The sequence below is a fragment of the Salvia hispanica genome, chromosome 3 (assembly GCF_023119035.1).
Source record: "Salvia hispanica cultivar TCC Black 2014 chromosome 3, UniMelb_Shisp_WGS_1.0, whole genome shotgun sequence".
Taxonomy (NCBI): Eukaryota; Viridiplantae; Streptophyta; class Magnoliopsida; order Lamiales; family Lamiaceae; genus Salvia; species Salvia hispanica.
The window spans coordinates 11,054,163-11,078,296 of NC_062967.1; the positions used below are offsets into that span (position 1 = coordinate 11,054,163).

General features: G+C 34.0%; 3 protein-coding genes across 4 annotated transcripts; 1 reads left to right on the forward strand and 2 right to left on the reverse strand.

Annotated features, from left to right (window-relative positions):
• The first annotated feature begins 5,530 nt into the window (after positions 1-5,530).
• On the forward strand, positions 5,531-7,284 carry LOC125215754 (protein SENSITIVE TO PROTON RHIZOTOXICITY 2-like). Its single transcript, XM_048117288.1, has 2 exons — positions 5,531-6,025; positions 6,414-7,284. Exons 1-2 carry the CDS (start codon positions 5,634-5,636, stop codon positions 6,997-6,999), a joined length of 978 nt encoding a protein of 325 aa, XP_047973245.1. The 5' UTR covers positions 5,531-5,633; the 3' UTR covers positions 7,000-7,284.
• Positions 7,285-11,006: 3,722 nt separating this feature from the next.
• Positions 11,007-12,201, reverse strand: LOC125215477 (cyclin-dependent kinases regulatory subunit 1). Its single transcript, XM_048116900.1, has 4 exons — positions 12,114-12,201; positions 11,907-12,004; positions 11,771-11,831; positions 11,007-11,370 (listed from the first exon to the last, which is right to left on the reverse strand). Exons 2-4 carry the CDS (start codon positions 11,957-11,959, stop codon positions 11,248-11,250), a joined length of 237 nt encoding a protein of 78 aa, XP_047972857.1. The 5' UTR covers positions 11,960-12,004; positions 12,114-12,201; the 3' UTR covers positions 11,007-11,247.
• Positions 12,202-12,716: 515 nt separating this feature from the next.
• Positions 12,717-20,485, reverse strand: LOC125215370. 2 transcript variants are annotated; one of them, XM_048116769.1, is made up of 19 exons: positions 20,286-20,485; positions 17,376-18,353; positions 17,209-17,295; positions 16,936-17,137; positions 16,690-16,798; positions 16,489-16,611; positions 16,284-16,365; positions 16,054-16,113; positions 15,899-15,951; positions 15,412-15,578; positions 14,866-15,079; positions 14,504-14,561; positions 14,340-14,396; positions 14,006-14,251; positions 13,735-13,802; positions 13,586-13,642; positions 13,408-13,501; positions 13,174-13,314; positions 12,717-13,069 (listed from the first exon to the last, which is right to left on the reverse strand). In XM_048116769.1, exons 2-19 carry the CDS (start codon positions 18,348-18,350, stop codon positions 12,974-12,976), a joined length of 2,889 nt encoding a protein of 962 aa, XP_047972726.1. In that variant the 5' UTR covers positions 18,351-18,353; positions 20,286-20,485; the 3' UTR covers positions 12,717-12,973. The 2 variants fall into 2 exon arrangements, with proteins under 2 accessions (XP_047972726.1, XP_047972727.1); XM_048116770.1 differs by lacking the exon at positions 12,717-13,069 and having other exon boundaries at positions 13,408-13,493.
• Between the last annotated feature and the right edge of the window lie 3,649 nt (positions 20,486-24,134).

Genomic DNA, 24,134 nt, shown 5'->3' on the forward strand with positions numbered 1-24,134 from the left:
TTATATAGCTATTGACTTATAATATGACAAGTCGCAAGAACACTTGTCTTATTAAATGTGACTGATCAAATTTATAAAATAAAAATTACTAGCCGGGCAAGAACACCTGTCTTATTAAATGAACACATATTATATATTGATAGTAAAATCAAAACAAAGAATAACTTCATCTATTTTTTAAAATATGCATGCCAATATAACTATATAAGTATTAGTATGTTAGTTACCTATAAATAACAATTATGCTGATATTGTTATTTCGCGACTTAAACAAAATGATGTGAATTTTGTTGTTCTGCAAACGTGTTATGTTTTAGGAAATACGATCTAAGTTTAGAAATTTAAAGAAAACACAAATTCTCAGTGGATTGAGAGAAAAAATACTTATTTTTTTTAATAAACAGGTTAAGGTACAACCAATTAGATTGAGCATGACCTCACGATCAATCTATAGTATATATGGTTCAACCATCTTATCATGGATATAATCAAATTAACTATTAAAAATTTTCACTTAAATATAATAGTAGTACTACTTATTAATTACTATCCAATATTAATCACATATATGCGGGCAGGGTAGGGTTAAGGGAGTAATTAAACCATTCAGTTGTTGTTGGTTGTGTTTGTTATGTGATTATTTCCTAAGCCATGTGCCCACTTAAGAAATTCATCCCCACATGCTAGTGGGCGCTGCCCTGTCTATTAATCATCTACTCTTCCCTCTTAATTAATCACCTCTTAATTGTAATCTTAATATTTCTTTTAATCAAAGTTATCACTCCACTTCTTTCTAGGGATGGTGAGCTTTGGAGATTTTTTCTTGATTGTATTTCAATTTTATGCTTTCCATTTTATCGCATATGCTTGATGTACATATATATATATATGTATTGATGAACTTAATTATGACCTTAGTTTTGATGATGTATTTTTCTCAAATCATTATAAATTAGGTCTGCTGAATTTTTACTTTCGAAAAAATGAATGGAATAGTACTAGAGAGAGATGGAAAGTTAGCTTATGATAGGCCTACTTGTGTAATAGGTGTCACAAATGCTGCTGTTAGACAAAATATGTGGATTGTATTTAAGCTAATTAATCTTTATTTTAAATTTTAAGGTGAGGATTTATGATCAAACCAAATGAGTTGTAGACATTTGTCAGCAATGTCTGTGTGTTTATGTATGAGCAAACTAAATGAGTATACTGATTAGTGAGTTAGTAACTATCCATGTTATCAGAAAATTCAGAATATCAATGTCAACAATGACACTCCTACTATTTTGAAGTTAATGTTTAGAGGGCTATGGTAAAACTGAGTACATTAAACTAATTAAATAATTATGATAATATTTTTTATATAGCTAAATTTTTCGTTTAAAATACTACTAATACTTTATGAATTATGATTGTTAGATCTATAGCTATGATAGTACCATTGTATTATACTCCTATATGGAGTATATTATAAGTGCATGTGCGTGTGTATGTAGGAGTGATTAAACTAAATTGTGGCAGTATCTACTTTGGAAATAGTGATGATAGGGACACTACAAAGCCCAGCCACTTTTTAGTTAATAATTCGTTATTAAAGTGAGCTTATTATACTTCTAAAAAATAAACTTAATCATAAAAAGGGAGTATATACTTATAGTATTACAGATTTTTTTAGTTGTATAATAATCTAAAGACTTGCCATCTGTCTCATTTCATAGGTGTATTGTATAGTTGTACATAATATATGTGTAATATATAGGCTGTTATAATTAATGTTGGCCCACACAACACATGCTATTGGACCCTGCAAAATGGGAGAATAATATGCTCGAATTCAGAAAGAAATGTAACCCCTAGCAGAAAGAATGTGATGTTGTATTAGTTTTTTTTATATCAAGGTATGTTTGATAAGTTAGTAATAACAAGATAGAGAATTATATATGGACATTTCTAATTGTTTGATATCATAGTTAAGCTTAACTTAAATCCCAGTATAAAACCAGGGCCCTATCTAATCTTACCAAATTATAACATTAACCTTGTTTATGTATCTCACCAATTTGTCAAGTTAGGCTATGTTATTTAATATACAATACAAATTTAGATAATTTCTTTTCTATCAAACAACAACGGAAAAAAAATCATATCTTTGCATATCTTGACATGAAGCCCGTATTTCTTATCTTGTTTTACATATCTTCTCATATCCCATCTTTTTTATCAAACGAGTCCTAAATCTAAATATTTACTCCGTAATTCAACCATATGTAGATGTATATTTAAAATTTGAGTAGCTCTGGATGTTTAGAAAGATTTGACCGGATTATACATTTGAATACAATTGAGATGAGGAATATAAAATATAATCGAATTTGATTCGACCCAAAAATAAATCAATGAAAAGTGAATGTTCTACTTATTAAACCGGACCTATTCCGGCTTTTTGCTAAACTAATGAAATGAAAGTCTCTTTTCTCACAAAAGAATATGTATGAAGATTGAAAACAAATTGGGCAAACTAATCAATACTCCCTCCTTCCGCTATTAGGAGTCCCAGTCAATTTTGCGCTCTTACTTTACCATTTATCCATTTTAAATATTTATTATTATTTTTATAAAATGAGTGTGCAAAATTGACCGGGACTCCTATTCGCGGGCGAAGGAATAATATACTAACACATAATGTTACCTAATAGTAATGTTAACTGTGGAATTTAATGTTTGAATATGATAGAAAATGGAGAAATATATTTTCCAACATCTACCCCTTGATGGTTCATGTCCAACTAAGATATCTTTTTAATTTATTTCTTTAAAAAATAAAATAATTAATCAAAATAATTGAATGAGAAAGTGAGGAAGTGGGAACAAGTAAGAGTGATGATCTCCGAAAGATACGGCGGAAGATCAGAATAAAATTTGTTAATAAGCGATTTAAAATATAATTATGAACATTATTATATTATATTGTGCACGCAAGCACCTAACAAAGTCCACCTATTCAATAATTTGTAACTTCCAAAAATATTCTGATATATTGAAATAATAAAAACATAAACCTCCATCAACTACTCCATAAAATTAGGTAGAATAAAAATAAATATTTTATAATTCTCCCTCTGGACATAATTAAAATTACTCCCTATATTATTTTGTGATATTGTGAGTGTGTATTTTAGAATGTCAAGATTCACGGTGAAATGATTGTGTCGCTTTAACATCTTTAATTGGATGTAATGATGTATCAAGTATATTTGTAATTGTAACTTTTAGGGAAGGAAACTGTGTTATATTTATACTGGCTAGTATGCAATGTCTATTTTGAAATAATTCCCAAAATTCATGATTAATCTTTCTTTACTAAAACTGTGACGCTATATAGTTATGAAGTTAGAAATATTGTAAATAAAAACTATGCAAAATTAGGAACATATAATCCAAATTCTTTATGGGCTAAATATGAGGGTTCCGTGACACACATTGATGGCAATATCTTGGTTGTAATATTGATAACAAGAAGATTAAAAAAAAAGCCACTAATTAATTGAAACCGGATTGGGCCAAATCAATATATAGCCCAACTAACTAATGGGCTAATTTATCTCTTAAAAATCAAGTGAGAGCCCATTCCTCTTTTCATTATCGCGTTTGTAACAGCCAATGTGCAGTATACTGTTTACCCCAAAATTGTGGACATCGAAATAATTTACAGTATACCTTAAATTAAATTTTAAGAAACTAACACCCCATTACTTCAGTCAACCTTTTTTTTTTGTATCTCTATTTTCATTTTTCGACATTCTAATATATTTTATCTTTTAACTTGAATGTTGTTTGCTTTAATTGAATTTTGTACTCATTATTTTCTTTTAGATAAAAAAATTATTACAAGAGTTGATAACAATGAATTAATTACAAATTTTATTTTATAATAATTTTTTATACTTTAATTTTATTAAATACTTAAGAGATTAGACATGTTAAATGAGACAAAGAGTGGGAGCTAGTAGAGTTTTCCTAAGGAAAACAAATTGTGTTCTGCTCAACATAAAAATATTGTTGTGTTTAATTGCCTATAGAAATTCGTCCAATGACTGTACAATATACTAGTATATAGTATTATTAGTACAGGGATAAGTGATTAAAATGCAAACTCATATATTGTACAAACTTTAAACCATAATCTGAACCATTAAAAGATTATCGACAGATGACAAAATAATAGCAACTGAAAATATCAACACAATATTAAGACAACACAGCATCAACCGTTGATATTGTGTTGACATTTATATTGCTACTATTTTGTTATCTATTGACATTTTCTAATGGTCCAGATCATAGTTTGAAGTTTGTACAATATTTAGAGTTTGCATTTGATCACATTCCTATTAGTATATGACTGAAACCACACGTGATATATAGTTGTTGCGACTTGTTAGTTTATTGTCATAAAATATGAATATGCATATTTATAGCATGTGTCTCGCCCAAACTTTCACCTAAGATGAGTAATATATTTCAATTCACACAATATTTATATACTATAACCAAAAACCCCTAAATCTTAGAAGAAACAAAATTGTCAACATAGATTCAAACATCCGTTATAGTGATGGTGAGTAATTTATGTCAATATAGCTACCACAGTTCAACTCTCTCTCGTGCGTGATGGTTGACGCCATCCACAAACAATACCAAAGAAAGTGAGGTTGAAAACATTAAATTAAGCCGAAGAATAAAATACAAAACTAGCCAGTTAATTATTGGTGTTATTAAACCTATCCTAATTTTATGATATAAAAATTTGTTTGAAAGCAATTTAGGTTTTACTTAAGGGAGGTCTCAAGTGGTGTAGAACTTAAGCTCGAAAGTTGACTTAGCTTCGTGTTGCTGCGATCCCCTACACCCTCGTGTTCCTACACCAAGTGCAAATATGACAATATTAACTCGTTTGTGATTAAAAGAGCAAAGGTTTTAAAACCAGACCGGACCGGACCGACTGATTTGACCATTTCGATTGTAAATCAATGCGTTGTCTGGTCCAATTTAGATAAAATTAAAAGTCACTACAATATTATAACTTTATGATATGGAAAACTCGATTAGTTTGATCGTGACCGGTCACTCGTGTTATCATTTTTATGTTATTTTAATAAATTATTTAGCAAATTCTATGCATAACATCATACAAATAATCTTTTTTGATATCATGCTTTGGATTAGAATTTTTTTTTTTTATTTCAATATATAAAATTATTGTTTATTATTTTATATTAGTACAACTTATATTAAACTTATAGACATATTGACATTTAATTTTATTAAATCGGTTGAACCATGAACTGATAGCTTCGTGAGTTCATTTGCTAGTCTGATTTTCAAAACCTTGGAAAGGCACACGAGTCTATGGTAGAACTCTACATCACTAGATTACACCTTTCTTTTAGTTAGATGTTCATAATGTCAACTTGAACAATAACTGAGTTATATATCTTCTACCCTTAAATACCACCCTCTGACAGAAATTTAAGGTTTCAATAGGGGAAGAGATTTGAATCATATCTAGCCAAAAAAAGGTAGAATCCAAGCAAAATTCAAGAAGGCTTATTCCTTTTCTCTGTTGCTATTGCATGATGACCGATCCTTGTTACCCTAATGGCCCTCAAAATGTCCCACCAATATATGGAGCTTCTCAACAAGTAATGAACCCCAATTCTTCATCATCTCCATCCACAAATCAAACCTCCTTTCTCTACAATCTCTCCCTTCTCAAAGACAAAGTCCATGAGATGCAATCCCTAGCCTCCATCTTCAGCCACCACCCCGAGTCAACCCCAATCGTCGCGTCAACAATGGGCACCTTAATCCAAGAGATCATCGTCACCGCCTCTTCCATGATGTTCGCCTGCCAGCAGATGTCCCTCGCTACCATACCTTCTCCGGCAACCGCTTTCGAGGTGGACAACAAGACCACCACCGCAACGGAAACGCTCTTCGTAAATACACACGGTGACGATAATTGGTACTATTCTCTCCTGTTCCTATTAGAAGTCTCATTTTTTACTTTTACTATTTTTGGCAAGTGGACCCCATATTTCGCTAATTTACCCCACTCACATTTTATTATAATATCAATATATATAAAAGCAAGACTCACATTCCACTACCTTTTTCAACTACTTACATGTACAAATCAAACAATTTCCTAATACTCGTGCTACCAGTTGAAAATGAGACTTCTAATGAGGATTGGAGGGAGTATTAGAAATCAATACGGTTCCATATTAAAATCAATGGGTGATTCAAAAACCAGCTCATGAGAGTTATATAGTTAGTAATTTGAGTTTTCTCTTTACACGAATGCAAGATATTGTTATAATTATTTTTCATTTCATTTATTTTTCCAACAGGTATGGTGACGTCGCTATGGGCAGAAATGGCGATTACACCACCGTGGAATTGCCGGTGAAAACGGAAGGAAAGGCGGCGGAGGCGGGGACGAGTTACGAGCTGATCGAGGTGGAGGCGGCGGATCTGCTGGCGAAGTACACGCACTACTGCAAGGTGTGCGGCAAAGGGTTCAAGCGCGACGCCAACCTGCGGATGCACATGCGCGCGCACGGGGACGAGTACAAGTCGAGCGCGGCGCTGAGCAACCCGGCGAAGGAGGAGACGGGGACGGGGACGGGGACGAGGAAGTACTCGTGCCCGCAGGAAGGGTGCCGGTGGAACAAGAGGCACGCGAGGTTTCAGCCGCTGAAGTCGATGATTTGCGTTAAGAATCACTACAAGAGGACTCATTGCCCCAAGATGTACGTCTGCAAGAGATGCAACGCTAAGCATTTCTCGGTGCTCTCCGATTTAAGGACGCATGAGAAGCACTGCGGCGACCTCAAGTGGCTATGCTCCTGCGGCACCACCTTCTCGCGAAAGGATAAGCTCATCGGCCATGTTTCGTTGTTTCTCGGCCACACACCCGCCACTGCCCTCACCTAATCTGTTCAATGTAGTAAGTGTAAAGATGTCCGTATAGAATTCTTTAACACTTGACACATTGAGCCAAGGTTATGTATAAATTGTGTTACTTTATATACTTACTAGTTCATGTTACATAGTAGCTTGAAAATAACATTCACAACATAAGAGTGGATTTCTTTTGTATGACAGCATGAGTTTTTTGTATTGTTATTATCATCGTCTGTCTCTTAGGTGATGTAGTTTGATTTTTTTTCTGTAACACTAGAACAAAAGGAAAGTTTATATTAATCGGCATTCAAATGATCTCTTAGCCTATAATCAAACAGTGGTGCCATATATATCCGATACAGTACCACCGGTGGTGTGGTGTTAGAGAGGTGTGCGAAGATGTTAAGTTTCCTACACAAGATGAGAAGAGAAAGAAATAACTGTCGTGTCTCTTGCAATTCCTTATGATGTTATGAGAAATAATTATGCGTCCTTTGTAATTCTAGAGATGTGTATATAAGCTTCATCAGCTTCTTGACAAAAGATTATCTAAAATAAAAAATACATTTCTGGAAATATTGTCTACTGCTTTATTCTCTACTATGAAGTTCTTTCTTTTTCTTTCATGTGGGTACTTAAGACACCGACGTGTTACGTCTAGCTATCAGCCGATGTTATAGACTACTGATCGTCAAGAAAATAGCTTCAATTATTAGATGAAATTACTACTACCATGGACTTTGACTGCTAAAAATAATTTAACAATTAATCCATTTACATAAGTATTCAAATCAGCTAGAGTTAGCCTATAGTGTAATTAAATTGATGAAATTTTTTATTTTGTGATCGATTAGCCTCTTCATATAACGATGTGCATCGTCGTCTCAGAGCCGTACATTTTATGTGGAGGCCGAAGAAACATGTCAAATGTCATTATTATTATTCTCTTGCATTCAATTGATATATCACTCCATTTGTTACAAAAATAGCTGAAAATACTGACGTAGTTCAAATGAGAACTTTGTTTATCATGAAAACATGGGATTCATTTTTAACCCTTGTAACGCAAAGAGGATGCAACTTCTTGATGAATGAATACAGTCTCTCCGCTCTCGGTTAAATCCTAGACTTGGCAAAAAAATTATACTCCCTCCATTCCATAGTAATGGAGGCAAAACTTTACGGCACAGATATTAAGAAAAAATTGTGTTAGGTGAGTTAAGTAAAGAAAGAATAAAGTGGAAAACGAAAAATGATAGAGAGATGAAGAGAGAAAAAAGTAAGAGAGAGTAGAGAAGGGTGGAAAAATGTGTTGACTTTTACTAAAAAGGAAATGACTCTATTACTATGGAACGTACCAAAATGACAAAATGACTCTATTACTATGGAATGGAGGGAGTACTACTACTACTATCTTTTTTAATGCATGCTAATGAAAAATGTAAAAATTTAAATGTTTAGTATGTTCTCATGTTTGCACAATACTGACAAATTCATAGTTTAGGATTGTTTTATGGGTGATTAGATAGTACTTTTGATGATTTAAGGTTAATATAGGTTTTTCACCACTTATATATTAATTAAGTGAGTTAATGGGTTTGTCCTTGTTTTGTGATGAAAACAGGTTGAAACGAGTCAAAGCTGAATTTTGAGGAGGATTCTAGAGAGAAAACCCGACCGGGTGTTTCCCATTTCCCAGAAAACCCGGTCGGAGGTTTTGCAGCAATTTTGCGGGCTCCAGAAGAAAAACTCGACCGGGTGTTTCCAATTTCCCGGAAAACCCGGTCGGATGTTTTGCAGCAGATTTCGAGCTCCAGAGAGAAAACCCGGCCGGGTGTTTCGTCACTTACAGATCATCCGGCCGGATGTTTTGTATAATTGCTCACTTAATCCTGATTTTCACTCCGAGTATAAAAGGGTTCTGACTCATTTTCGAATCCTAACTTTCTCCACTGCAAAATCAAGAGAGAAATCGAGAGAATCAAGAGGATTGAAGGCAAGGAGGCTTCCATCTTCAAGAGATTGAAGAAGAAGACTCTCCCCATCATCAATTCCACCTTAGGGAGTTCTATTTTCCACTTTCCTCATGTTTTCCTTTGTTGTTTTTGTATTTACTTTTGTTTTAGCTTCCACTATGAGTAGCTAAGTCTTTATTAGGGATATTGGTGAAGTTTGTATGAAATCCATGGGTTAAACTTTGATTTGTGCTTATCTATCTCTTTTGTGTTGGTTTTGTTGGTTATTGAGCTTTTTCATTATCTAATTGTTTAGCTACCAATTGGATATGTCTTGTTCTAATTATTATCATTGAGAGATGTTTGATTAGATTGTTAAATAATCAATAACTACGTGCGTTTTATGTGATCGAGAGATGCATAGTTAGAGAGAGGGCTTGGGTCCGTAGGTCTTAGGAGTCAGCCTTGACTTGTAGGGAGGAAACTCCGACATTAGAGGCGGATCAACGAGTTAGATGCACCCAAGAGGGGGTCTAGCCAATTATCCCAACTTTCCTAGCCACACATGAGACCCAATAGATGAGCATGATCCCTAGGTGAACATCCGTGATCCATACCAACGGATCCATATCCCTACCTTTCCAATTTGAGTGAAAACCATCCTTTTACTTGCTTTTCGTAGTTAATTGTCTTAATTTGCTTACTTGTTCTTTGATCTTAGTTAAGAAAAACCAAAAACCCCTTCTATTAGTCTAGATAATGTTCAAAGTTGCATCGTAGTACTCAAGCCGGCATTTAGTCTCCAGGATTGATAATTTCAACTTGTCACTTGTGGGTGACATATTGATCACAAAATTTAGCATGAGTCAAATACTATACTATATTGCATGAAGGTTGGTCTACTAAAGTTGAAATTATAAACATGTTGGAAGTGTATCCAGATTCGAGATGTCTCAAATTTCTCTTATTATGGAGTATAAATTAGTACTCCTTCAGTCCTTAAATTTTGTCACACTTTGATCGAATATGAATTTTAACTTTTAAGAAATGTAATGAAAAGTGAATTGAAAAAGTGAGTGGAGAGTGAGTCCTACTCTTATATATTGGTGGTTTTGTAATGAAATGTGAGTTGAAATGAGTTAGTGGAATATAAGACCCACTATCAAAAATACTACTTATAAAATGAAAAGTGTCAAATTTTATGGGACCGACGAAAATAGAAAAATGTAACAAAATTTAAACGACAGATGGAGTATAATGTACACTTCTCTGTTTTCGGATGGATATCCACTCTATTATTTCTTTAAAATCTTCTCGTTTTAAAACATCTACCTAACTATAAATTCAAATTAAGAATTACTGCGAGATGAGGACAGACTGACAGCATAAATAGTGTGAGCATACCCAATTTTCTTTCCCTTGGAGATCAGTTTAATGGAATGATTATATAAGTATTCTAAGGTGTCTTTTGGATGCTATAACTTATCATATGATTATCCATCCAAATATAAGTGGTGAAATTCAATTTAACGAACCAAACATAATGGAGTAGTACATATTTAAACATGAAATATAATCTTGCAAACCGAGCGACACCTAAGTGAACAATATTTACTCAAATTTATATAATGCTGACCAAATTTGTAATTTCAACATGACTTCTAAGTGGTAAGTATAATCCTACAACGAACAAACATTTTGATTTATACCAAGATAGATGTTTCACACCGCTCAAAAATAATGTGGTTTCTATTTAATTAATCCCACGAGACATTTAGAGCATGCATGCTAATATTGCTTCCAGTTTCTTACTTGATGAAGTCAGGCAGCAATAGAGGAAGACGACAGGCATGTATGATGCCTACGGACACTCATGCTTCCATGAATATGAGATGCTAACTTACTGTATGTTTAAAGTAGCTACATGTCCAAGTAACGAGATAGATATGCAAAACTGGATAACATCCTAACATTTTCGAGTTATAGTGAAGTTTCCATTTATACAAATCCTTGTAATGTTGCAATTGCACCTCTATTGGAGTATTCCCAAGTTATGAACCAGCAGAATAAACAGGAGCAATATAGCAAAAAGAAGAAGACCGTGAATTATGATGAGTGATGACATCCAAGTTGTTGAAAAACAACTTCAGCATGAAATTCTTAACATATGTGGAACACTAAACACTCGCAATTCACTTAGGAGAAACAAGAGTTTCTGAACCAGTTATAATAGATGGTATAATACTTGCATAGGAAATCATATCATTTTAGCAATCTAAAGATCAAGTGAGAAGTTGAACTGGCAAGCACATAGGGGGAGAGCCTAATTCTGCTGCTGCTGGTAATTGAGTGCCCTCCTGAATAGCATTATGTGCGGCTCCGGGCGATGAATAGCATAGTGAACCCACCCTCGGCTCTGCTGAACTCCAATGGCGCGCCACTCATTCTAACCCCCAAAAAACAACACCATCAGATGTGTACATCAGACCAAACCATTAATCCACAAATGTAACAGCAAGTAATGTATATTGCACAGGATATAGGTAAACAGCATTCAAAAACCAGCATGATATTTCCGGAATCACATATTGCACAATTCCTGAGTAGTTGAATGACAAGGATTAGCAACAATAATTTCAAAATCTTCTCCAACAGAACCTATAAATTAAATTATAAAACCATGACAGAAACTTCAGAAGAATTTAATTGCAATCTAGAATAAAATATAACTAAGCCTATCGAAAAACTTGAGGTGCGTTTCTGAGCACTGAACCCTAGATTTCATCCCTACTTCCGAATAATCCAAATAAACCACCTTCGCTCACAAAAACACACATAACACTTACTTCCGCGAGTAGGCGATTTTTGGGGAGCAATTTGGCAACCTCCGCTGGAAGAACGACATGCCTGAATAATTTCCAAAATATACAGAATAAAATTTCTAAGGAATGAAGATCCAAAACAAAAATAAGCTAAATCTACCTGTACTCATAGATGTCATCATTATACTTGTCGGAGTACTGAATCTGACCCATGCTTGTTTACCTCCGATGAAAACTCGAAATAACAGCAACTGCGATCTGCGATCAATAAGTATCCGAAACAAATTAGCAATTTTACAGAAGGATACGTCAAACAATTAGCAGATGAGTGATTACAAATGTGTGAGAGAGAGAGAGAGGAACAAACATTGAGTAAATGAAGGAGCGGTTGCGAGAAGAATCGTGTTGAACTTTGGGTGAAATGGGAACAGAGTTAAAGACCTTTTAAACCCGAGGAAATGAATTTATTAAAAATAACGGACTTTAATTTGAATTTCAAATCTCAAAAGATTCCCGCTTTCACAATTGCAATGATTTTGTCTAATTAAAACTTGCTTTTATTAGTACGTTCTGGCAAAGGGGAAAAAAATAGCTTTATTAATACATGTAGAAATAAATATATTGAGTATTTAAAATGCATTTTCCTAATTAAACTCAATAAATGCCCTTATATTAGATTCTACACCTCAACATTTACATTGAATTAAATATATGGATGTATTCTTAACCAAATAAACACGATTTTTATACAAAAAATAAATAAATACATTCAGCACCATACCATTTACGTTACCATTTAAATATTTTCTGAAGAAATTAATTCTTTAACTGCTTCTTCAATATTCCAAAAAGTAAAGTAATTTAAAAATACTGCTACTATAAAAGAGATTCCGAATATATTAATATATTTATGTAAAGTCTCAAAAGTCAAGTGATGCTCTCTTATCAAATGCTGCTTGAAGAAATAAAAGACATGGAAAGATGATGGTAATTAGAAAAAAAATGATTTGTAGTTGGACAAAAATAGATGGAACTTACAAAAGAAGTTGGTACTAGAGCATTCGATAGAAAAGAAATGACTTTTACTACTCTGACCACTCACAATTGAGCTGCAGCCTAGCTAGGTATATGTATACCTCTATCATTTTCACATTCTATAAGATGAACAAAACCATCCAAAAATAATTGCAATGCCCTGTATAGGGCAAAAACAATCTCTTCAAACAATCACTCCAAAAGAAGTTGATTCTTCGACATCAACTTGTGCAGAACTGAAGTTCCATCGAAGATCATCAGTGGGTAACTCTTCTTGTATTCATCTAGCTGCAGCGGAGAAAAGAGACCACGGATTTAGAAATAAATCTTTCTTGAATGTTAGCCTTGAACATGTGACATGATGTACAAGACCAAGGTAGTAATTAACTGACCTTTTCCTGATCAAGTTTTTCAAACCCAAATCTATTTTTCCACAGTGATTCTGCTTCATCTGCTGCAGGAAGCACCAGAACCTTGATGTTGAGCGACAATAAAAGATCTTCAATACAGGCGAAGAGCGCTTGAAAGTATCCCTGGAGATGGAAATTAAAAATCAATTTCTGATGGAGATGGCAAAAGGATGATAAGAATAAGATTATCCTGTCCGAATCTATCAAATGACCCACCTTTCCTTGGCAATCACTCCTTGTTGCAACTAGAGGGAGCTCTGCTACTTCCTCCCCAAAAACTCGCACTATGGCGGCAGATACTACTGCAGAACTGTAGCATTGATGGATCATTTCAAAACGGAAAAAAATAACTAAGGAAAAAAAAGAGCATGTAGAAAGTCATAATAATTCTTACCCAACTGTCAATATGGCGCAATACATGCCATAAAATTCCTGGTCTTTGAACTTCCTCCTGCATGTAATTAGCAATAATTAATGGTATGTCCAACCAATCAAAAGTCTTAACTTAGATAAGTCACGTGAGAACTATTGAGACTCATTTACCCATAAACCATTGTTGGAATAAGGTCAAGACGGCTGGTGCTGGCATCAGCTATAGGATCAAATCGGTCCTGAATAAATTAAGGTCATGATAATCAACTCTCAAATAATTTACTTAGGCTCATATGTTGTGTCAATAATTTTACCAAATCAAGTCACCAAATTATAAAGAGGAAGGCCATATTATCGGGGAATGACAGATAGAATAAGGAGGTCCATAAAACCATAAACCATACAAAGACGGATGCAATAGCAAATGACTCAGGTAACTCACATGAAAAATAGTGACTGCACCAGAAAGCCAAACCCTGGTGTCCTCTGAAGAGACTTTTCCTCTGAGCAACCTCCATCTCACATCAAGCTTAGGATTCTCCTCTGAAACTTGCCCATCACCTTTCTTCTCCAAGACGTTCAAAACAGCTTCTGGAAGGGTTTGGTCACCATCACCAATCATCTTCTGAAGGATATAATGAATACTGCTACAGCCTTTGCTGCAGAACCATTCAGTTTCTGGAAGTGCCTGTAGTTTGGGTAACAAGCCTTAGTCCTAAGCCCCTTATTGCATTTAGGATTTCTGGAACAGTAACAAAGTTAAAAATGGTGCAAACCTTCAAATCATCAATCTCTTGCTCCCTTAGACATTTGACATGATATTCTCTCTCACACTACAAAAACCATAAGCATAGTTCATCATACACCCAATATCAAACACAGCAAGCATTTTAACATGACTTCTAAACCTTTCTCAATACATACGCGCAGAGAGCACTACCTGATCACATATCATAACTGTGTGGTCATTAAATCCCGACCTGCTGAACTCATCTACTCTGCAATAACCACGTCAATGAAAAATAGATAAAGGAGAGAATGAAACCACAACAGAGAGGTCTTTGGGATAAAATGGATATCATAATAGCAGTTAGGATTATGTGAAAACCAGATTAAAATTCTAATATATACTGAGATATATATGTATTGTCAGCTTTATAAAAGCATTTTTACCTTTAGGGGAATTTCAGGCAAAATTATCTAATTAAGAAAATACTAATAGGTTTGACGTAGATTCCAAATATAAGCAGTTCAGGATAAAGAAAAGGGAAAGCAGAAAAACAAATGTCAAATATAAACAACCTGCAAATGACACATCCACCCCCAATATATTTTTCAAAATTTCCAACAATGCGAATACACCTCCTGGTGATGTCCTCTAGTGGATCTACACCAGGGACCCTACCAGCTGCGATTGCATTTGCATTGTTCTCTGCAAATTTTTCCTTTTCATACATATTCTGGCAGTACTTGCAGTACCATATTCCTTGCGGAACATTCGGGAGACCAACGCATTCTGCAGAAATAACCAAGAGACCAAGAAAGCTTTAAGAAGTGGGATGAAGGAATTGAACATTGAAGGATTGCAGGTTTAGTAACAAGCAACAAGTTATGAATATCTTTGAGCATGAACATCAGCATAAAAACAATCATCCAAAAACCAGGTGGAAGTGAGATTGAGAAGGAAAGCTGAACTAAAACAAACACAGCGTATAGTGACTGGCATATTTTAGTTTTCCTTGTAGTAGGAGAAATCAACATATCATAACAGATTAAACTTCAAAGAACTGCAGTTTCATTACATTTACACAATACCATACAATTGGTACAGTGTTGAAATGTCCTCACCATAGTGGAATGCTCGTGGACAATTTTCACAGCATAACAAATTTCCTCCATCCTCACAAATAGAACAAAGATCGTCACTTTCTTCAGTAGATGATTTACGACTTCTAGATAGTTCAAGGGATAGCTGATGCAGAGAAACCCCATTGGAAGTGTATATACTCATGTACCTGCACGCCAAGCAGCCCTAAGTTAACAAAAAAGAACCAGATGTTTAACATTTTACTTGTTCTTTTGTTTAGCATTTTACTTGTCCCTAGGTACCCAACGTATCTTTTTGTTGTCTCAACTAAGACTACTAGGCTTCAAAAATTCTGATATATTAAATCACTCGCACAACAGCTTAAGAAAAATTCTGATATACTATTAAATACTCAGACAACAGCTTAAGCCTTAAGATCGGGAAGGGTTGAACAATACAGAAGATAAGGTGCGTTAGTAAGAATGTAACCCCATAAAAATATGAAACAAGAGGAAAAATAATACTCACGGCTTCCGACGCGAAGCAAAACCAGCATGAGCCTCAAACTGCGAGGGACTCACCTGTTCATAAAGATTGAGGCAGCAACATTACAAGTAAGTGACTTATAGGTAACAAAAAAAATGTGTTGCAACTTTCGAATAAAAAGATGAAAAGTAACAAACCACTTTTTGGCAACAGAAGCAGAAGATTAAACCATCTTTCTTGTAACCCTCAAGCCTTATCTGCTCCAGAGTAATAATTGAATAAAAATTTAATTAGCATTTCAACAAGAAAATCAACAGGTCATTTCCAGAAAGATAGAACTATCTATATAGTACCCGTCAGCAATCTGGAAACAATATATAGAAAAAAAGAGACCTAAGAAGGAATGTTAATGGTAGTACCCATTCACCTTTCCATGCATAACATATGACAAAGCAGTACCATCAGGAAGCAGATCTTCTGCTAGAACAGATTTATGCATTCTCAGATCCCTGCAAAGTGGAAACACTAGAATCAGCACTATTAAAAGACAGCTTACCCTAAAGACATGCATAATTTGAAGATGGGAGCAATTGTGAATCCAAATAAGTAGCACGTAATCATATGGTACTTACTTCCGTGTCAGCTTTCCCTGACTCTTCACTTGAGGTTGACTATTTGGAGAAATTAGAACACTATTTACAACTTCAGGCAAGCGAGTAGAAGATGCAGGAGCTGGTGAACCAGCCAAAGGAGACCTAAAAATATCATCTTAAAATATCATACCAATAAACACAGACAACAGGACAAAGTTACTAGCTACACTATGGAACTACCTGACGGTGACATCACCGATATGTGTTTGACTGGGGCCGGGCTCCTTCAGAAGAACACAGGAGTCACAAAGAAGCATTGCTCGACCAGCACCAGTTTCAGGAATCAACTCTGAAAGCATAAAAAAAGGCATAGGAAAATTAAATGAGGAAGTGAGAAATAGAAGAAATAGGGAGTACAATTTTTAATATCCTATTCAAGCACATGAGCAAGGTAGGACATATCAGAATAACAAACATGGACATCACCTCTGCAGTTGAGACAGATAGCAGTTATATGATTTGAACGGCCAATTGCATTCCGGATAACACATTCCAGCGGATCTGAAGGATTGGCCTTGCATGCATTAAGCACATCTCTCAGACTTTTTCCATTCTCCAAATATATATACTCCGGTGGCCGCTTATTGCCACTACGTGCATGCAGTTCAAATTGATTAGGAGTAACAACCTAAACCAAAAACCAGCAGTTAGTGGAAAGAATCATGCAAATCATCACAAGTCAATGATCTACACATTTACCTTTTTCCCCTCGCATTCATAACATGAACATAATATCCCAGTTCCTTTAATAACACCCTGAAGTTCAGATTCTGGTCTCCTCCTCCCCTGAAAATGTCAAAGAAAAGATGCCATCAACCATATAAAAAAAGCTAAAATGGAACATTTTAATTGTCAAACGTGATTACCTTTGACCCATTTACATATCGAACTTGAAGGCCCTCAAGCAATCCTGTCCGAAGAAGGTGCTTTAACTTCATGGGAGCTCTATTCAATCCAATCTTTTTTGACATTTTCATTTCAAGCTTTGAAGGACTTGCAGTCATACTCTCCACAGCCCCTGCCTCTGATCCTAACTCTATTGCCCCATCCTGCAGCTTCAAAGCCGAGCGCGTAAACCTCCTTAGTGACTTTTCAAACATCATGCCTGTGCGCTCTGCAGTACTCTCACATCCCAAATCAGAGGCACTGCTATGTATTCCATCATCTTCACGATTAGAAACTCTATCGATACCTCCAACCTGATCCACAGGTAAATCTGTGCACAAAGGCTGGATAATGTTTTCCCTAGAATCAATAACCACTTTCTCTTCTTCATCGCACACTACTGCAACTAAGTCTACCTCTGTATTTCCTGTGCCCACTTTCTCTTCTGCTTCATCTCCCACTTCAGTAACTGAGTCAGCCTCTATATTTCTTGCGCCCACTTTCTCTTCGGCTTCACTGCCCACTACAACAACTGAATCAGCTTCTGAATTTCTTGCGGCTAATTTTTCTTCTGCTTCATATCCCATTGCATTAACTAAGTCAGCCTCTAAGTTTCTTGAACAGTCACCCATATCACATACAATGTCAACTACAGCCCTCACCACCCCATTATCACCATCCAAAACATTACTTGGCTCCAACTTTACGACATCCTCTGTTTCTGGCTTCTCTTCATCAGTCACTTTTGATTTCTTAGAAGCATACACCTTCATTTTCTTGTTCATCTTACTATCACTTACCACATAGCCTCTACTGGAACTACCGCCTCTCTGGGACCTTGTTACTCTCCTGCCTGCTGGAAGCCCCCCCATTTCAGACTGAGACTTCATCATGAAGGCAAACTCCCTCTTCATCCCAGTACGAATGGATGATACCACTATGTCGCTGGCATCCATATCCTTCAACGTTGAAAGGCAAAAGTAACAGAAAGTAATATCAAATGAGGGTACTCATACAAACAAGCTACGACTGAAAAAAATTCAAAAAATCATATGCATAAATAATGTGAGAACGGCATAAGAATTTCTCAATTCTAAACTTTCAGATTCGTATATTGACTTAGTAAACTTCATAATGAAAAGAAATGATGCACACATAGATGCGTATGTTGACAATGTGTAACGGACCACAAAAAAACAACAGATACGGACACAAGACTACACGGTCACACAAAAAAAATAATGATTGTAATTGTTGATACATCTCACTCTTCTGTTACAGGATTGGCAATAAAATGGCTTCAAGTAACTTCATCTGACTAAAGAGTTCTGGCCCTGGGTTGGCAAAAATAAAATGTGTAGTCCTCAACCTGAATCTATTCTAAGCATACACTATATGCCAAAAGCATTTGAGATGAGAACTTCCTTACCATGTTATCTCAACATAACACAGTATACTAGTGAAACAATTTCTTATATTCCAATTACAACTAATCATCTCCATCAAAATAAGTAATACAATCAAAAGATTGGTAGAGTACTTACCAGTGAAACAATTTCTAATATTCTAATGACAATTAATCATCTCCATCCAAATATGTAATACTCCGTACAATCAAAGGATTAGTCCAGTACTTAGTCCAACTATAGTACAGTGACTATAAAGCCTTCTGCCATTATCTTTCAGGTCCATCCAAAGGTTCTTAATGTGTTAGGTTTCATTTAACAACTCATAGCTGAATGAAGATGAATACCAGAACTATGCTACAAGGATATATTGTTCTTATTTCACCAAGATATTGATTAATATAAAGAACTCAAATTCATTCCAGTAATACAACATTATAAGGGCATATTTTCTCTAACTAAGCTACCCGGTATGTTATCATGATCAATATATCGTTAGAGTGAAATAACCTTCCTAGAGTAACTGAAATAAAAGAAAACATTAGGTTTACATATTTTTTAATTCCTTGCAAATGATTTACCTATTTTGGGCTATGACTATGATAGATATTCTCATAAACCAGAAATAAGAAAAAAAGCATGAAGATCTTGACAGAGCAGCCTACATTCCCATATAAGATATAACTATCAGTTCATGCATGCTGAACAATTGGACCTTAAGGTCAAGGGGCTCTGTTTCACACATGATACAAGTGACACCAACTACATAATTATCCTAGCAGATATTCGTGAATATACATTGTAAGAGAGGAAGTAACAAAGCAGAACCCCACAGATCATGGTTGAATTTAACTAGCAATTTTCACACTTTGCAGCATTTATTAGGGGTGTCGAATTGAGCTAGAGGGGTCAGACAGCTGACAGCCTGACAGCCACAATAACGAACTATCCGGCTAGGGGCGAGCCAGCCTGTCGTTTCAACAGGCAACTACTCTACAATGTCAACTTAACTTAGCTTTACCAAGGTTGGGAGGCGGACAGCAGCCCCTACCACAAGTCCTAATAATTTCCCGTTTCACTTAGTATATTCTTGTGCTATAATATTGGTTTGAGTATTTAGTGCGTTCGGACGAATGATACCAAATCAAAAAATACGCAGAGTCGAATGAATTAACATGTTAAGTAAGACTATCTACATAAGTGACTTCAGACATGCATGTCTATGCAAAATGTTTAGTCACTGGCCAACAAGTACTAAGCCATATTTACAACTCAATTGACGAAACAGGCAGATGCAAAGCAAATTTTGTAACAGATTACTGTAGACACCCCTGTTTCTAACTTGTCTTAGAAAGTCTTTATTTGCAATTCAACATTTTTGGATTCACTAAACCGTTTTATGTTGATTTGAGGCGTTCAATTCATCGATATTTTCTCATCCAAAACAATTTGTATTGGGATCGAGATTGAAACATACAGACATACCTGAAAATTAATAATTACTTGAAATAATTAGTGGGGGGTGGAAGACAGAGGTATTGGGATGACTTTCGGAGTGAAGACGGGGAAGGGGCCGGCGAGAGTGGCGGCACCGCAGTGGGGATGTGAACGGGGAAGGGCCGAAGGCCGAAGGAGGGAAGGGTTTCTGCCTTTCTGCAACGTTTTGCATTCTGGTTTCTCAATCTCCGTTTAATTTTTTTTATTGTTTATTAGATTTGAATTTAATAAAATCTTACCAATTATAAATTAGGAATTAATGCATGCGGACTAACCCGATCCGTACCCACGACCCAAATAGGATGGCCCATTTACTCCTGCAAACCTAATTATCCATTTCTTTGAACTATGAGTCTATGATAGGTTTTATTTATTTAATTATTAAAACAAAGGACAATTTTGTTTTCTATTGTTTCTATTTTTTTTTAATAAATGACATATTTTAAAATTTCGCAACACCTGCATAGGACCATTGTCCCACCCACCCCTAACTGTAACAATTAATAATTAATTTGATAATTACACATAGGAATCACAATATTCTATATAGGAATCACATTATTCTTACTTGGGAATCATCACTTGACGTCCAACTGAAATCATCCATCACTTTTCTGCAACATAAATACAGTACAATTTAAATAATTAACCATTTCTATCATTATTTTCAGGAGTTAAACAACATTTCAAATTTTGAGTGCAGAAAAAAAAAATTAATGTATGAAATAAAAAGTTCGCTTCCTAATATTTCATTTTCAATCCCAAACAGTATAGATATACAAAAAGGCTATTTACAGTTACTATTTGATAGATAAATAATAATCTGTTTTTATTTTGAATGCAATCTACATCAAATATACTTGTAGAAGAAAAAAAATATACTAGTAATTTTTATATCAACAAAAATCTTGGTTAACGGTAACTATTGCAATTTAGGCAAATCTGTGTAAAAATACAAAAACATACTGAGAAAAATATTTGAACTGGCCGAAATAAACTTAAAAATTAATTAGAACTGTAAATAAAAATGTGTTTTGCCCACATAAAATTATTAGAGTTGGGATTTATGAAAAGAACATCTATGCATGTCAATGTGTTGAAACCACCTCCCACATCCAACTATACGAAATCAAGCTTATAACTTTCTATATTTTGTGACAAAATAAATGGCTACGATTTTGAAAAATTACACGCACATTGTGTTTTTAGCAAAGAAAAAAAATACAGAATCTTATTAATTTAATAAACATATACTACTAAAACACAGTATAAATAAAAAGTACTAGTATGAATTTGTATGTAAAAAAAGGGTTAGGATTTCAAGATAGAAACAAAATTAATTACTCAACCATACTTTTCAACACCAAACCTTCATAATCCTAAAGAAGGTCAACATTTTTGTAGTAGTAAAAATAATTGATAGGAGAATTTCTTTGAACAAGTTCATCTTATATATTAAAAATGAAAAAATAATATATACATATATATATATATAACAAAAACATCCATTAGAATTTTTACAGGAAAAAATTCTTTGATTCTAAAAAAAAATAACTTCTATACCTATTTTTAGCAAAAGAATCAAACTTAGTTACAAAAATTACGAATGCAATTGCATAGATAAAAAATACTATAGAAAATAAGAACACGAGTATGATATGAAAGGAAGTTACCTTAGAAAATCGAAATGGTGATATCGATTTTGTATCAAATAATTCAACTTCTTAAATGTAGCTAGCAACAACTTCTTCAGATTGGGGGTGAGGCCTTTTCCTTCTTCCTTTTTTTTGAAGATTTTTCTTCTGTTTTGATTGTAAGGGCAAAGCTCTTCTCAGATTTGTGAAAGTTGGGAGGACGGGAAATAATGTGAAGGGAGGACGAGAAATGATGCGAAGTATTGTATAATTGCTTTATATGAAATCACGAATAAAATAAGGTCTTCGAGTTTTAAATATGACACGTTTTTGGCAGGTGAGTTGCAACGCTCTCTTCGCTGTCAAATTGTCATTATCTTCTTCTTTTAGCCACACATTGAGTTGTAACGCTACCTTCGGTATAAGTGAGTTTGTCACTATTTCTTTTTTCCCGGCCGAGTAAATTGATTTATAAACCAAACAAATTTCAAAATAAAACTACCATGTCATAAATGCAGTTCTCTCAAAAAAAATTAAAGACATTTGGTTTTCTATTTGAGGCCAATTTTGTAAATCATCTTTTAATTTATTTTGTGTATGTAGTTGGGGAATCAAATTAAATCTTATTGTAACTGAACGTACTTTGGGTATTTATTATGTGGAGACTTTTTTATAATAGGTTTTAAGATTATTTTCCAAATTCATTATTTATTTTATTCATTCATTTTTTAATATATTGGAGATGGGGTGCGTTACATTGCTAACTATTTAAATTGTTAATTCTGCTAACTCATCAATGTTGTGTTTTAAAAATGTCAATACGGTGACATTAAAATGTCAACACATCATATTGAAGTTCAACAAAATTATGTGTTGACATTTTAATGTCATTGTGTTAACATTTTTAATACACTGCGTTGATGAGTTAGCAAGTTAGCAACTTAAGAAAGTTAGCAATTAATCACACCCCTATTGGAGATAGTAACATTTTATCCGCTATCAATTTCATCGCTATCTTCTCTTTTTAGCCGTGAATTGAATTGTAGGTTATGTAGCATATCATCTTCATCCAATATCAATATGTAATTTGTTTCTATCTTCTATATTTTGGCTACGATAATTTATTTTGGATTAAAACTTTAAATTTAATCCTTTACGTTTGCTCTAAAAAGCTTTTTGGTCATTTACATTAAGTAGTCCCAAACAATATGTTTTGGTCAAAAGTTAACCATTACCGTTAAATTTAACGTATAAACGTGATTTAACTAAATTAGTGGATTAATTATAAATCTAATTAACCAATTACCTAACTAATTCAATATTAAAATTTATAAAATATTTTTTACCTATATCAAAATATATTAATACATATAATAAAAAAAAATATTAAAATTTTTTCCTATAATAAAAATAAAATATAATTATAATTTATAAAACATTCACGAGTCTAATTCTTATCATAGGTAAAAAATATAGGTAAAATATCATAAAATTTTTAATTTGAATTAACTTTTATAAAATATTTTATAAACTGTAAGTTAATTTATTTTGTAGGTAAATTTTTTTTATAAATTTTCATATTAATTTAGTTAGGTTAATCTGACTAATTAGATTCATAATGAAGTTACTAATTTGGTCAAATCACGTTTGACCGTTAAGTTTAACGAAAAAGATTAACTTTGGACCAAAACTTATTGTTTGGGACCAAAATTTAATAAACTTAATGTAAAAGATCTAAATATTTTTTTAGAACAAATGTAAATAACCAGATTTGGACTTTAGTCTTTATTTTAATACCAACAAATTTTAAAAACATTATGAATTGGTTTAAACTTGACAATAAAACGAAATTTAGTTGATAAATTACTTCTTCAACCAATAAGTTCTTTATTTAATCATCACAATCTTCGAGTGTTGTATTTGATATAGGAAGCTTTTAGGAGCCTCCTAGATGTCCCCAAATCTAACTATGGATGGCTCTATATAGCGTGAAGCTATCGGGCTTCAAAGCAATAGATCAAGGTAAAATTTCATTTTTCAGGCATTTTTAGCAGATCGTTGGATTGACACTCATCAAAGTCAAGCAATGTGCTAGCTACATTTTGAAATCTGGACCCCATACCTTCTTAGCCATTCCAAACTAAAATTAAATCTTAGCCATTAGATTAGAAGTTCTAGTGGTTGAAATAATGCTAATGGATAA

What these genes read in the sequence shown, in the direction of transcription:
- LOC125215754 (XM_048117288.1), top strand. Translation starts at nt 5,634, where the DNA reads ATGATGACCGATCCTTGTTACCCTAATGGCCCTCAAAATGTCCCACCA. An exon ending in ACACACGGTGACGATAATTG is followed by an intron (nt 6,026 to 6,413) that starts GTACTATTCTCT and finishes TTTTTCCAACAG; the next exon opens with GTATGGTGACGTCGCTATGG.
- LOC125215477 (XM_048116900.1), bottom strand. Translation starts at nt 11,959, where the DNA reads ATGGGTCAGATTCAGTACTCCGACAAGTATAATGATGACATCTATGAG. An exon ending in GATGACATCTATGAGTACAG is followed by an intron (nt 11,832 to 11,906) that starts GTAGATTTAGCT and finishes GAAATTATTCAG; the next exon opens with GCATGTCGTTCTTCCAGCGG. An exon ending in AAAATCGCCTACTCGCGGAA is followed by an intron (nt 11,371 to 11,770) that starts GTAAGTGTTATG and finishes TTTGGGGGTTAG; the next exon opens with AATGAGTGGCGCGCCATTGG.
- LOC125215370 (XM_048116769.1), bottom strand. Translation starts at nt 18,350, where the DNA reads ATGGATGCCAGCGACATAGTGGTATCATCCATTCGTACTGGGATGAAG. An exon ending in GTGCAGTCACTATTTTTCAT is followed by an intron (nt 13,803 to 14,005) that starts GTGAGTTACCTG and finishes TAATTTATTCAG; the next exon opens with GACCGATTTGATCCTATAGC. An exon ending in AAAAACTTGATCAGGAAAAG is followed by an intron (nt 13,070 to 13,173) that starts GTCAGTTAATTA and finishes TCTCCGCTGCAG; the next exon opens with CTAGATGAATACAAGAAGAG.